General features: G+C 34.2%; 1 protein-coding gene across 1 annotated transcript; it reads left to right on the forward strand.

The window, feature by feature from the left end:
* Positions 1-495: 495 nt before the first annotated feature.
* LOC127868782 (L-rhamnose-binding lectin ELEL-1-like) lies at positions 496-9,807 on the forward strand. Its single transcript, XM_052410858.1, has 3 exons — positions 496-550; positions 5,056-5,131; positions 9,182-9,807. The coding sequence occupies exons 1-3, from the start codon at positions 548-550 to the stop codon at positions 9,469-9,471; spliced, it is 369 nt and encodes a 122-aa protein (XP_052266818.1). The 5' UTR covers positions 496-547; the 3' UTR covers positions 9,472-9,807.
* Positions 9,808-16,203: the final 6,396 nt, after the last annotated feature.

The raw sequence follows: 16,203 nt of genomic DNA on the forward strand, positions 1-16,203 counted from the left end.
TCGATATTCCTTGTAAGGACATCATTACATGACAAACATGTATCTACAACATGCTTTAGAACGAAAAACATGCGGCACACTAGTCTCGTCAATGGATTATCTTATATGGACATAGGAATAAACTTCATAATATCTAAGATTAATTCAATGTAAGCATATAATTACATGATTTACGTATACCTTCATCATGTTTTGGACGCATAAAATGTGGAACACATGCCTCGTCAACTTATTATCGTGTTTCCAGTGGTTATTCCCCTCGTTATATCTTGGGTTAAAAACCTTTGATTATACGGGATATATTTAATCGAAATAAAGCTGAGTGAAAAAGTATAAACCAATTCACAGCTGTGACGTATGTTTGTTATTATTGAGAGATGTACGAAATAAATAAGGTAGTTAAAAACAAGAAGCAAAACACGCGTCTGATATTCTACATGCCTCCTTTCTTGTGGATGGAATTACTCTATATAAGGCGCAACTTTTGATATGGAGCACACATTTTCTCGGAGCACCTTTCGTATAGCACCATTGAAGATTAAAAAACATGGTATGTACAGTTTGAGGTTAGTTTTTGTAACACACATATTTATAATATGCATCTTATAATTCTTTACATTTAGGTGTATTATATGATGATATACGATGGCAGAAGAGTTTTTCTGCTGTAAGAAGGGTGAACTATATGCTTTTATACTGTGGTAAATTGTATGATTGCTTCTACCGGATCCTGATATCATTAACTCCTAATCATTACAATAAGGATGGTTCATTGGAAAAACAATTCTTATTTGAAATCAGAAATTATTGCCTCTTGACACTCAGTTAATATTCACACGTATTGTATTCTTGTAGTTTTATAATGTTCTTTTACTCATTTTCAAATTGTTTGTACTCAAAGTATGCTTGTAACAACCGTTTGTTATCCAAAATTAATTTTGCTAACGCGGCATGTCTTTAACATGAATATTTCTTCTTTTACTTTTCAACATTTTCTCAAAATGCTGTTCCGTTATAAAAAATACGTCCACATGTTTCCACGTTATAATCATGAACTATGTCGAAGTTAGCTTTGTATTTTAGCTTTTTAAATAAAAAGGGCCTCTATCCGATCAATATCTTGTATATACATAACCTACACATTTTTAAGTAATGTATATTATTTTACTTCGGATAAACTGAGGCAGTGCTGTTTTTCTTTAAAAAATGTTTGTGATATAATCATATGCCCTTTTTGCGGGTTATTGTATTATGTGTGCATTTGGTTGTTTAATGTTATATTCGTGTATGTAATCTACTTCACTCTCATTCTCACTCGTGATGTCAATTAAAGCGAGATTATACGATTTTTATATGTGTTAAATTGTTATATATTGATAAACATATGTTACAATAACACAAAATAGGCAAGAACAAGAAATGTGTTTGTCATAAAACAATGCCTCATATTGCGCCGTTTTGAAATAAAATTTCAATATATCATTTGGCAGGTTTAGAAATTATCTCCCTTTTAAAGCTTATTAATTCCCTTGGATTGTATTTTTTTGACTTGTGACCTTGAAGGATGACCTTTACCTTGATATTTCACCATTCAAAATTAGCAGCTCCATGAGATACACTTGCATGCCAAATATGAAGTTGCTATCTTCAATATTGCAAAAAGTTATGGCCAATGTTAAAGTTTTCGGACGGACTGACGGCCAGACAGTTAAATACTATATGCCACCCTACCGGGGGCATAAAAATATATTGAAGACGAATTTCATAAAATGCAGCAGACAAATTAGCGCCCGAGCCGATTGTAACGACGATATTTCGTAAATATTTTCCTACAATAACCGAAGCATTCGTCTTTTTATTAGAATCGGAGTTAGTGTTCGTGTGTCGTACGAATAGATATCGTGGCAGGAAATTACAACTAGAGTTTTGTCAAAGACGTGACGAATACCCCCACATGCCGCATTGACACATATTTTGCATGTCGTCTTCACAAAAAACAGCGGACACCATGCTCAATTTTTAAAATGCACTAAGTGACCCCTTGACCTAGTTTTTGACCCAGAAAGGCCCATGTTCTAACTTGGCCTTAAAATCATCTCCATTAAACTTCTGACCAAGTTTGGTAAAGATCGCATGTAAACTACTTGAACTATAGGGCGGACACCATGTTGAATGTTAAAAAACGCACTATGTGACCCCGTGACCTAGTTTTAGGCCCGGAATCGCCCATGTTCAAACTTGTCCTAGAGATCATTTAGATAAAACGTGTGACCAAGTTTGGTGATGATTGGATGAAAACTACTTGAATTAGAAAGCGGAAAACATGGTGAGGTTTAAAACGCACTAAGATACCCCGTGACCTTGTTTTTGACTCGGCATGACCCATATTCAAACTTGACCTAGACATCATCTAGATACAACTTTCGACCAAGTTTGGTGAAAATTAGATGCAAACTACTAGAATTAGAGAGCGGACAACATTGTGATGTTTAAAACGCACTAAGTGACCTAGTGACTTTGTTTCTGACCCGGCATGACCCATATTCAAACTTTCCCTAGACATTATCAAGATACAACTTCTGATCAATTTTGGTGAAGGTTGGATAAAAACTACTTGAATTAGAGAGCGGACAACATGGTGAGGTTTAAAACACACCGAGTGACCCCGTGACCTTGTTTTTGACCCGGCATGGCCCATGTTCGAACTTGACCTACACATCATCTAGTTACAACTACTGACCAAGTGTGGTGAAGATCGGATTTAATTTACTTGAAATAGAGAGCGGACACCATGCTCAATGTGTACTACGTACTAAGTGACCCCGTGACCTAGTTTTTGACTCGGCAAGGCCCATGTTCGAACTTGGCCTTAAGATCATCTAGATACAACTTCTGACCAAGTTTCGTGAAGATCGGATGAAAACTACTTGAATTAGAGAGCGGACAACATGCTGAATGTTTAAACGCACTAAGTGACCCCGTGACCTAGTTTATGACCCGGCAAGGCCCATGTTTGAACTTGGCCTTAAGATCATCTAGATACAACTTCTGACCAAGTTTGACGAAGATCGGATGAAAACCACTTGAATAAGAGAGAGGACAGCATGCTCAGTGTTTAAAACGCACTAAGTGACCCCGTGACCTAGTTTTTTACCCGGCAAGGCCCATGTTCGAACTTGGCCTAGGCATCATGTAGATACATTTTCTGACCAAATTTGGTGAAGATCGGATGAATACTACTTGAATTAGAGAGCGGACACTTAATACGGACCGACAGACATACAGACAGACCGACCGACCGACAGACAAGTTCACTCCTATATATCCCCCTAAACTTCGTTGGTGGGGGTATAATGATCCGTAGAACTTAAAGTGGTATTATGGTCATCTAACAGTTTATAGGTGTCTATCGCAACCGTTGTTTATTTTTGGTGTTTTCACTCCATATGCACTTATATTTGTTCATGCAGCATCAACATGCTAAAACAATATCCCGGAAATAGACAAATAATGCATTTGAATATCAACCGTACTTTCGTTTTGACAACTGACGCCAGAAATGATTCGATTTACAATGTGAATCTAAATCAAGCTTAAGTGCAGATTCGTTCATACGACGCAAAGGCACTATTTTGTTTTACGGATCATTTCGGCTTAGAGGACTGGGTGAGTGTTAAATATCGAATATAATATATATTTTTTTTATAAACAACTGGTAGCAATATGAGTTGCAGATAATTGGTCAGTAACCACATTTTAAAAAAACTCTTTTGACATGTTAATTCTTTTCAGCTCAATTCAACAGTGAAAAAATGCCCCTAATATCACTTTAATATCCAAATTACCCAACAAACCTTCTTCCACAAGCAGTTCATGAACAGTCATCTCGAAATCTTAGCAACGAGGAAGGCTTTATTACTCTATCAAGAAGAACTTTAATTAATCCACGCTCCATTTTACCATCTGCTATTAATTAATGAAATACCTTACAAAAGGCTTTCCGAAAAATTCACACCATCGCAAAATTTAAATCTTCAGTAAAAGAATTAAATAATTTATGCGACGACTATCCCCAGTACTTTAACACCGGAGATAGCAACTCATCGACTGTACATGCCCGTTTACGAAATAACTGCAACTTAAAATCACACCTTTTTAATTAGCATTCAGCTAACACTTTCTTTTGTACGTGCGGCCATGGGGTTGACATTGTTCAACATTACTATTTTTATTGTCCTAATTACCGTTTGCTGCGAATAGCTCTTTACTGCACTACGACCATTTTTTCCCCTTAATTAGGAACTGCTCCTTTTTGGTAAGCCCTCGCTAGATAAATGAACAACACCTTCTTTTTTAGGAAAGCTCACAAATATATTAATACGACACATGTAGTTATAACTTAATAAACAATATTTTTATTCTTGGCAGGACTTAAAACTTCTTACTTTAATTATTTGTATTTTTATAACTATCGTTTAATATTATCATTAGAAGCATGGATATTATAATTTTTAGTATAATTAGTAGTAATATTATATAAGTATTGTTATTATTATTATACCTTTCTTCATTATAATAATATCTGTTAATGACATCATTATAATGTGTGCATGTATGTCGCCATCAAAATAAGTTAAATCTTTCCCAAGGGAAAGACCCTCGAAAATGTTGTAGAACTATATGTCTAACCCTTTTTCCGTTGTGTTTGTATGGACTAAATGTGTAAATTTGTATAAATGTCATTCTTATGGAAATAAAATATGTTTAAATTAAAGCAAGAACCGTATCTAATTCTTTGCTTGAAAGCTTATATTTATGCCAATTAGCATACTGTTTACATATACTTTCACTTTCACATAAGTTTCATGGTAAATCTCATGTGTAACATGTTTTTATGTTCATTATTGTAATTATGTTTTTTGCACAGAGTTTAGTATATAATGTGCAAGAATGATCAACCATTCGTGCAAGAATGATTACCCATTCTTGACATAAGTGAAGGTATGATTTGTGAAACAATTGTATGGGCTAACACATGTCTTCAAAATCTTGCAGGCCCAGATACTTGTTCTAGCTGTGGTCGTCAGTATAATGCATTGTATCGGAGGGACGTATTACGGCAATCCAAGAGGTAAGCGATGTCAGCTAGTCAAATATACTACTCAAAATTAGCTAAGGATCACTTTTTATAGTATGTATAATTTGAAGTTCACCCCTAGCTAGATTCGGCCAGCGTCATGCATCAATGATAAATCAATACATAAAAAAAATATAATAAAAAACACACATTCTAATATCAAAACCTGCAATTACTAATGTAAATTAAATTGAAAATAATGTGAAAATAAAAAGTTATCTTTAGCAAATTTTGAGTAGTATATATTTATAGTATGGCAAAACGACAATAAAAGAAATTGCCATTGAGTCACTAAAGATCGTTTGATTGCCTGAATTACATTCAAGCACGCAAAATAGAACTCCAGAATAAACGCTATTTATTCGTTACTTCAAAAATATAATTGAGCCGTGCTTTGTGAAACGGGGGTTTAATGAATGTGCGTAAATTGTAGTCCCATATAAGCCTGTGCAGTCCGCGCAGGCTAATCAGGGACGACACTTTTCGCAAAAACTCAGTTTTTGCTAAAACAAAATTATTGAAACAAAAAATATCATACAGACTGCATAGACTAATCTGGAACTACAATTTACGCACAATTTACCCCCTTTTCACAGAGCACAGCTCATATAAAGTTGTGTCCGGGAAACTTTTTGTGATCGCGGAACAACAGTAATTATACTAAAATTTTATAAATGCTCACTATTCAGAAAGGGCGTGTATATGGGTAAAACTATCAGTTAAAGAACATAACAGAACAGAACAGGCGGTTTATTAAGACTTATACAAATGTACATCGTCTTAATACATTAAATATAATACAAAATATTGTCATGTGTCTATATATAAAAAGGTAGGGCTCTTTTGAAGGCGCATGCTCCAATAACATTTAGTGCGTTGTTCGAAAAAAAGGCATTGTTTGTATTTTTCTTACATATCCCATCACTATAATATTGACACAAGAGGAATGTTTAAAAAGAGGGACTAAGCAAGTCTTTTTATATTTGTCAATAAATTAATATTAAAAGAGTAATCAAACTTTTGAAAATATATCGTTTTATTCGCCGATATCTCCGTTATTCCTTATTTTGTGAGAGCAAGCTGATATTAAATCGGTAATAAATTGTACTGGGTACCGGTACCAGGTAACTACCATTTAACACTAGTAAATTTATCACCATCGTCACGTGTTAAACCCAGGAATGCAAATTGTGCATGCGTAGTGAATTTTATGTATTTTATATATATCATGATAAATCTACTTGCGTTATTTATAGTGTGATTTTATATCGCGAAATTGTATTACCGAGTATACTGAAAATATGGTCTTTGTTCAAGTCATGTCGTGATATTTTAATCAATGTAAACTAATAATTGTAAAAAATACGGTATTTTACAACTTTTTTGTTCTTCGTCGTCCAGGTTGACGGTACTTTTAAAGCCCTATAACTACAAAAATTTCGTACAATATTCCGTAAAATAAAGTTAAACAATTAAAAAACAGTGTTCCTTATGGCAATTGCCGAAATTTCAACGCCAGATGTGGCCTGGTAAAATAGATATTTGTAGATACAAAATGCTCGTTTTATTATTGTTTTGCATATTTAATCCTATTTTAATTTCCCGCAACAATATATATTCATACGAAACATGAACACTAACATTGTACCATATTACTGTTCGTGTGTCGTATGAATAGATATACTCGCGGGAAATTAAAATGGAATTAATTGTCTCACAAATAAATAAAAACCAGCATTTGCTATCTACAAAAAATCTATGTAATCATACAACATCTAGCGTTGAAACTGTGACTATTGCTATAAGAAACACTAATTGTTTAGGTGTTGTCTTTATTTTACGAAATACATTACGAAATTTATGTTGATTTTGAGCGTTATATAGGCTTCAAAATGTATACAGACATGCTTATTGTATCACTTGTTTCGATTGTCACATTATGGTTAGAAATTGTAGGTGGAATATGTAGGTTTACCTCATGTAAGAAATATTGAAGTGGGTTTACCTTATGTAAGAAATATTAAACATTTTATCAAAAGGGCCAGTAAACATGACAGTCACAAAGTGCACATATGTACAAATAAGCTTATCGATGAGGGACATATTAAAGAATAGTATAGTTGACACAAGGCCGGGTATGTTTGTATTGCTCAAGCAAAAGTGTTTATACAGTTAAATCTCTCATCAAAAGGTTGGATAAAGCTTGTAAATATTTGGGTGGTTTGTTTATCCCGTTCCCAGGCCTTCATTGATTCAGTATCTTTAGTAATCTAGCCAACCAGCAACAAGCACGTATAGAACACTCACCAATGGGATTCATAACTGAGTTTCACGGGGCAAATGTTAAACGGAAATAGAGTTAGCGTTTAGACTTGGAGGCGAACGGATCGAGAAAGATACGGTCATGTAGCTATCAGACTGTATTTGAATAACTGAAAATGTTAAGTATGTTAGACATTAAATTGGACTAGAAACTGATATATGTGTTGTTAAATATTTTATCCTACATTATGCAAAGAAACCAGCATTAATAGAGAGGGACGGACTTGTCCCATGCGCGACACGAGAAAATGGTAGTTAATGCAAATCTCGTCATCATGGCAATACGCGCATGACGAGAAATCGAATCATAGGCTACACACCAGTAATTTAAGAGTAATGAACATTGCTAGAAACTATGTGTCGACCATGAACTATGAACGATTACGTGACACGGTGGTTATTTTCTACTAAATAAATACGAGAGAAAAAAAGTTAAGTTCCTCCTTATACAGCACTAATTCAACAAAGATCATGTGCAAAGCAACAATAAACATTAATAATGCCCCAATGTTCCAATCTGGGGTTTCCGATATTTGAGCACGCGCGGTAGGAACAAACAAAAGCTGACTAGAATATTTTAAAAGAGAGTGAATCAATAATTTCTCTTATCGCTGAATTGTAAACACCACTTTTTCTGCTCAAACGTTCGTTATAGTTGATAAAAAAATACTATGGTTGAATCATTTTTCTTTAGATGAACTAATCTCGATCGTGTTTAATTGATAGGAATACTATGTAACACGATATAATGCTGCATGTACACGTACACAGCTTCGGTCACGTAACTATGTCATTGCATATACTGTGCGTAGGCCTGAGCATGCAGTTTTAATGAAAGTTTGTAAACGACTACCAAGACATTGACTCCATCATATATATATATTATACTATTCAAATATATTTAAAATCAAATAGACAAGTACCAAACAACAACAACCTTACTATTCTCAGTCCATTCGTAGTACTAGAACTAATATATCGTTCCATATCAGTTGGATATTTATATGTCTATTGATATAGCTCTATTGTGATGCTTTTCTTTAATCTAATTTGAAAAGTAACGAAAATTATTCGCTAAAGACTAAGACTTTAAGATGAGAATGCACATCACTAACGAGCTTTAACATACATTACTTTTATTTGCTATATCTATAAAGTATGCCGAAAAAAAAAGAACATGAATAATGTGTTTCAGAAGAAATATTGCATATGCCAATCCGTTTGTATATGTTCATTCATTATCATACAGCTAACAAAGTCTGTTTTTCGTGTCTAAGGATCTTAGCTTCTGGACCCATTCGTATAGGCGGCTGTACATCTGAACAGTGTATTTAGACTTTAAGCAAATCGGACATCGACGTTACTGATCATTACTATAGTAAAAATTGTTTGTACCTACCGTGCGCGCTCAGAAATCGGAAAACCCACAGCGCACGAGTTCCGAGTTAAATCAATTCGGTACACGTTTATTCGACGAGAATCCGCAATCAGTTTACTGTTTATCTACCATTTAGAATACAAGCATGGTAACCGCCTCACTCTTTGTGCAACGGCTTTTTGTGAATGATTCGAAATAACTAGATAGGATAGGCAATCGTGCGTTGTAGATTGTTTATAACTGAAATATAACCCGGGCTTAGTAATTTAAATCCTGTATCGAAAAGTAGCAAACACTTATCTATCTTTATGATTTATATTGACTAAAATACTGTTTTGCTACAGAACCAAGAACTGAGATAATCTGCGAAAACAACAGAGAAACACTAAATTGCCCGCCGGGTTTAAATCTCAACATTTTGTCGGCGAATTACGGTAGGACTAACAGAGGAACCTGCCACAATCCATACATACTCACTGATAACTGCCGGGAACCAAGGAGCCTGTCGATTGTTAAGCGATGCTGCCAGGATAAAAAGTCGTGCACTCTTGAAGCCACCAACTCTATATTTGGAGACCCCTGCTTCGGTACCTACAAGTATCTGGAGGTCCGCTACAAATGCGACGGCTACTAAGGCATTACGGACACATTCCGAATTGGCGTAAACCTTGTGAAATGGTTTACATCTCGCGCTGTTTCTGAAAATTTAAATATTTACCTATTTTAACAAGCCATAACTTATAAAGATTAAATAACAGTCATTTTGGTAGTTCTTGTCAATTAGCTGAAAGTACGTAACATTGACACTGTATATTTCAAATCAAGCGAACCCCATGGGTGTTTGTTCTCAACATACGCCCCGTAGTAGAGTCATCCTTCCAATCCTGTCATGACTAGTATCCTGAGAAAAACAACATTTTTATCAGAGACATTACGTTTCTTTTAATAATCCTTCGTAATTGCAAAACATACAAAATACCGAAGAACTTTCACTAACATTGTGCAAAGACTGTTGGTCGATACGAATTGCTTGCCGATCTTTACGTTCGCTCCAGTCTCTTTTTTTGAATATTGTTTCAGTTTATTGGTGAATCGATGATAAACTGATATCTTACATGGTCCGTAGCTAGTAGTCTGGATTTGAAGGGAAAGTTTGACGGCTTGAAAACGTAGATCCCACAGGAGCCAACTTTAAATTTTAGTAAGGTTTTATATTAAATTTTATTTCAACCATCTGCTGTTATATGATTTCACATGGGTGACATAGTATTCAGTTACTCATATGTATTTGTTTAAAACAAGTTCATGTAAAAATACCGCAGCATAATAAAACTTAACACTCTTGGAATTTCATAAAAAAACAAGTGCGATCAATAATTAGTAATAAGTTTTTATGAAATTCCACGAGTCTTTAGTTTTCATCACGCTTTGTGACGTGTTAAGGACTTGGTTAAAAACTGGAGATCATGTATCATACATGGATAAGACTTACCCCGGAATGGTCTTGATTCTGGAGAAAAAAATACATTAACATTTGGAAACAAATCCAGTTGCCACCTTAAAACCATGTTAAATTCACAAACGATACCATTCATTTTAGTTACGTGAAATTGTCATAGATGGGAACGATTGGTTATCTTTGGTTTGAAATGAATATGTGATGGGCGTTACCAAACGTGTAGATATTGGATAAAACACATGACTTAATGGTTTATGTGCGTCAGGATCGCATCCATGATACACTCAATTGATTGAACTTTAAAAATGATAGTCGAACTTTATATAAAACTTATGTAGTTCGTATACATTTGCTTTAACAAATACTGCCAAAAAACTAGGATCTTGGTAGAAACAAAACACTATTTGTCTATGACACTTCGTTGTCCAGAGTACAAATCACACTGTAAAAGCTGTTTGTACCCTATCCGTTATTTATAACCCAGAATGAACCCTTTCCGTTGTGTCATCGTTCTCTCCGTTAAAACAGAAAGCCACAAATAAAAGATACATTGTTTCGAAACAACAAATTTAAACTGTATTCGACCAAGCATGTTAACATTTGGAATATGTGTCTATATGAGCAGCAGTCTCTGTAAATGTTTTTTATGGCATTCTCCGATGTATTACTTGTACCTGTACCCTAACCGTTCATTTAATTTCGATTATACTGTTATCCTCTCCACGCTTTACATTCACAGCCCCAATCCCATATAAATGCCGGATCCACACGGATCATATCCTGCATGATCCGGCATGTGAACCTTGTTGTCGCCTTGTAGCACCATGTCGAGAACGGTAGGTCCTGGGACGCTTCGCGCTTTGAAGTCCCCAAAATCAATGGACCACAACGAAACTTACACTTCATCTGGAAGTCATGTTGGTATACTCAAATACCAAATAATCAGCTCAATATCTGAAAGTGTTGCCTAAAAAAGTCCAAAGCCAATACTTCGATAAAAATCAATGGACCGCAACGGATTTCACACTTCGTCTGTAGCCCATGTAGGTAAACTCACATACCATGAGCTCAATATATGAAAGCGTGAATAAAACTCCGGAAAGAGGTTATTGTAGAATAAAATTGGAATTTCAATGCCCATAACTTAACCAAAAATCTATTGATCTGAACAAATTTCACACTTCATCTGTAGGTCATGTAGGTGGATTCACATACCAAAAATCATCTCAACAGCTGAAAGTGTTATGTTAACAAAACTCCGGAAAACAGTAATTATGATGAAATGTCAAAGTCCAAGGCCTATAACGTCGCCCAAAATAGATGGACCAGAACTTATTTCACACTTCATATGTAGGTCATATAGGTAGACTCACGTTCATAAATTAAGCTAAATATATAATAGCGTTGCGTAAAAAACTCCGGAAAACAGTTATTATAGAGAATATTTTTAAGTCCAATGCCCATAACTTAACCACAAATCGATGGACCGGAATGAAATTCCATTTTCATCTGTTCGGCAAGTATGTAGATTTGCTTACCAAAAATCAGCTCAATATCTTGAAAGCGTTGCCTAAAAAATCCGGAAAACAGTTATTATATGGAAATGTTTTTTTTCACTTTTGTTTCAAATCTCTATGCCTTTTAAATTCTATTAATTGAAGCTGATTTACAAAATAGTACTTCCCTTGTAAAAACGACCGCTCCTGCCAAATGAAAGATTTAAAATTTTCTACTTTAAAGCTTGTTACTTCCCTTGGCAAAAATTTAGATCAGTCAAAAGCCTGCATATTCATCAAAAATTAACGAACTAGAGCGAATTTTACACTCCATATGTTGGTCATGCATATACAACAATCATGTCAATATCTGAAAGCGCTGAGTAAAAAATATCCGGAAAACATTGGCCCATAAATACACCAAAATTCAACAGACCGGCATACCTTACTGAAGGGCGTGTATGTAGAGTTGCATGCCAAAACAATCAGCTCAATTTCTGAAAGCATTGCATAAAAATCATCCGGAAAACGGAACAATAGTACTTCCCTTGTCAAAATGACCTATACCTGCCAAATGATATGTCAGACGGACATAAGCGGATTATCGACGCTCGTGCATCACGCTAAAAATTCACACGGCACATGTATATGTCTCGTTTAAGTCATTCCATACTCCGTCATGTGTTGGTGTAGTGAATTTCCAACATACGCAAACTAAATTAAATATGTGCAGAATATTAATTTAAAGTTAATCATATGTTTATTCCTTTATAGAGAAAAACATCAATAGAAATATAATGTAGTGTTCGTGCAGTTTATTGAATGGTATTTCTCACTCTAGGTGAAACTTATTGACTTCTATATGTATTTGTAACAACGTTATGTAATAACATCTCAGGTTATAATTATTTGAAGACTCGGTCAATAGTTATTTAAGTAAAATATGTTGGCCAGTTTCTTATAAATATGCGCTGTTTGTAGCTCCGTTTTTTATCTATATAAATTTGCATATAAAATATGACAATTCTTAATTACATATTATGTATGTTGTGAAACCAATTATTTGCAAAGGTTTAACGAAATATTTACATATGCTTGTGAAATGACATATTTTCTAGAAAATGGAATACGTTCAGTGAGCTGGCAACGTTTTATTACAGGAACGTTTTTCCATCAAATTACATATTCTTTGTGACAATGATTCTCGTATTATTAGATAATCAAAGACATGTCCCTACAAGCCGTAGTATTGTGTTTGCCAGTAAGCACTCTGTTGGGTCATCAAGGTCAGCATAAAGCAGGAATCTGAATCCCCTTTTCCAAAGGTGGTTGCTTACTATCTGTTTACGTGTACACACTTGTTTGCATTGAAATCGCACTGATTACTTTGAATCCCTGTCGGTAGTTTTCTTATTCCCTTCAAAGATACGTTCACATATTATTCAAAAGTACTCCTTAAGTGAATTGGCATATCCATAAACTATTTCAGTATATACTTTAAATAATTTAACTGGTTGCTTTAAATTTAATCATGCTCTAAACGTTAGTAATACTTCTAAACAAAAAGGAGAAGAGAGAGAGAGAGAAGAGAGAGAGAGAGAGAACAAAAAAGGAGAGAGAGAGAGAGAGAGAGAGAGAGAAAGGGAGAGAGAGAGAGAGAGAGAGAGAGAGAGAGAGAGAGAGAGAGGAGAGAGAGAGAGAGAGAGTAGAGAGAGAGAGAGAGAGAGAGAGAGCAGAGAGCGAGAGCGTGAGCGAGAGAGAGAGAGAGAGATTATAGATTTTAAAGGAAGAAGTACAACTATGTTATGTTTCATTTATATTAATTTTATATTATAGCAAGATTAATTGTTTCAATTTTCCGAAATATATTTATTTTGTTTGAAGCGCTAGAACATATCATGTACTACATGAGTATTAGTCAGAATAATTAGACGTAATCTACCGATTACGTCTAAACGCCTAACGTCGTTTTCCTATAGCAAATTGATTTCAACTTAAACTTCAGTTTTTCTCGTTAAATCTTTGCTAATGCATAAAATTAGCATTAATTAGACATAAATGTGAGCGATTACCTCTTAAATGTGTAAAAAATGTGCTTTTAAACCACTTTCGTACATTTTATAAATAAACATACACAACACACGAAGTGTGTTTATCGTTTATAGAATTACATTGAATTATCTTGAACGAAATTATTTTTTGAATAGGTTACACATAACCAATTGTTGTTGTACAACAAACGACATCACTTTTTAGCTTTCTGTACTCATTAATTAAATGAAACCTATATGTGTGTGTGTGTTAAAACTACCAGTTGTATGCATCATTAATTGTTGCGCAACGTTATGAAATGTATTCTTTAATAAAACTGTGTTTGACAGCAAACACGGAATAATACTTAAAGGGATCTTTTCACGTTTTGGTAAATTGACAAACTTGAAAAAAGTTGTTTCAGATTTGCAAATTTTCGTTTTAGTTATGAGTTTTGTGAGGAAACAGTATTACTGAACATTTACCATGGTCTAATATAGCCATTATACGCATCTTTTGGCGATTTAAAAACCTGAAAATTATAAAGCGTTGCAACGCGAAACGATTGAATAATTTGGAGAATTCTGTTGTTGTCGTTTATTTTTGTGAAACTACGAAGATTGTTTATATAAAGTTTAAAATAGGTCGCTTAAACATACTTGGCAGGATGGCCGAGCGGTCTAATTGGTTTTTACTCCAGGGCTCCGGGGGTCACTGGTTCGAGCCCTGATGCGGGCTACTTTTTTTTCCCTTTTTTTAAATTTTATTCTTGATTGTTTACTGGAGCTTTTTAGATCCAATGCTTATATTTATCAATATAAAGCATTTAATGACAAACTTCAAAACACGCCAAAAATCTGTGAAAAGGCCCCTTTAATAAAACATTTTTAAAGAATATATGGTAGGTGTTTATTTCGATCTAATACGCCATATGAGGCCCACGAGAACAACATATTTTCATAAGAAGTCAACAAAAAGAAAACAAAAATGCAGAAATACGAACCAGCCCAATGCTCACACGCACACACTCACAAGTAAACAAAACATACATAAACGTACATGAACATAATTTAAATCATGAATAAAGGTGGAGAAGCTCATTATGAGTGAGACATAATAATCATCGAAACATAAAACTGATAATCAAATAGTTAATTAAAAGCGAAAACTTTCTCCGACACTGTATTAATGGACATACACTATACTTAAATCCTTTAGATAACTTACCCTTTCTCGTTCTATCAACCAATTTAACTCTTGTGCATACTCCTTACTCTAAATACAAATATTATCTTGGTTTGGGGATTTCAATGTTATTTCTGTGATCAGGGAGTCTAAGTGCAAGACTTAAAAAGGTATGTTGTTTCGCTTGCGGTTGTTAAAGCCAAAACGGGGCTCCCCAGCTTGCACAGCTGCTGATATTCGGATCTGAATACGTAAACTTATTCAAACCTTATTCTTAACCGTTGCGCGTTTTACGATATCGGATTTTAGGCGGGAATACAACTCAGTGAAACTATTCAATTTCTTATACAACATTGAGAATATTAACAGTTATTGAAATTAACAATATCGGCGACATCTTTTTAAAGACTAAGCACCTTTTCAAGTATCGAATTTAACATGTCAATAAAATATATTAATACCAAAAAAGCTTTCATTTAAGGGGTGTTGCTGCAGGTTTGCTGATTTTTTTCCATCTAATAACTTTTGCTCAAAATTTTTATTCAAGTACTACATACAAATACTATATGAAAAATGGAATAAAAACATAGGGTCACCGGCCTTGTTTTGATTTTATTCACCATTTTATAACATGTACTTTTTCATTAAAACTGAAAAATCTCTAATTGCATAAAAATGATTAATAACCTATGAAATTGGCAACATGTAGATATTATATAAGCTAATACATTTCATATACCATTTAATTAAACCACAAACAACCAAAAAAATGGAGAACACAAGTTAAATTTGAAGTAATTTAATTTTTATAATGTTTATGTCACCCCAACACACATCAATGTTTTACTATTTTAACCACAAAAATGGAATTTTAAAAAGTTCTATCTAATAACTTTTTGCGAAACTGCTCAAATATGTTCATCTACGTATTGTTATCATAAGACAAAAATAAAAAGGGGGTCACCGTACTTTAAACAGAGATTTTTTTTGTTTAACTATCCCTACCGTCTGTGTCAAATTTCATACAATACAGCAATTAGGCGAAACCCAAGTACCGGTACATAGACTGTTAGAGATATTCAAAAAAATATATATATTGCTTATAATCTTAATTGGGATCACAACGGCTTACTAAAACACAACAACACTAATACAATATTTAATCACAAACATAAGACCATACAGTATCAAACTC

The sequence above is a fragment of the Dreissena polymorpha genome, chromosome 1, assembly GCF_020536995.1.
Source record: "Dreissena polymorpha isolate Duluth1 chromosome 1, UMN_Dpol_1.0, whole genome shotgun sequence".
In the NCBI taxonomy this organism is placed as follows: Eukaryota; Metazoa; Mollusca; class Bivalvia; order Myida; family Dreissenidae; genus Dreissena; species Dreissena polymorpha.

Coding starts and splice junctions, on each gene's coding strand:
- LOC127868782 (XM_052410858.1), top strand. Junction 5,132..9,181: donor GTATTACGGCAATCCAAGAG/GTAAGCGATGTC, acceptor GTTTTGCTACAG/AACCAAGAACTGAGATAATC.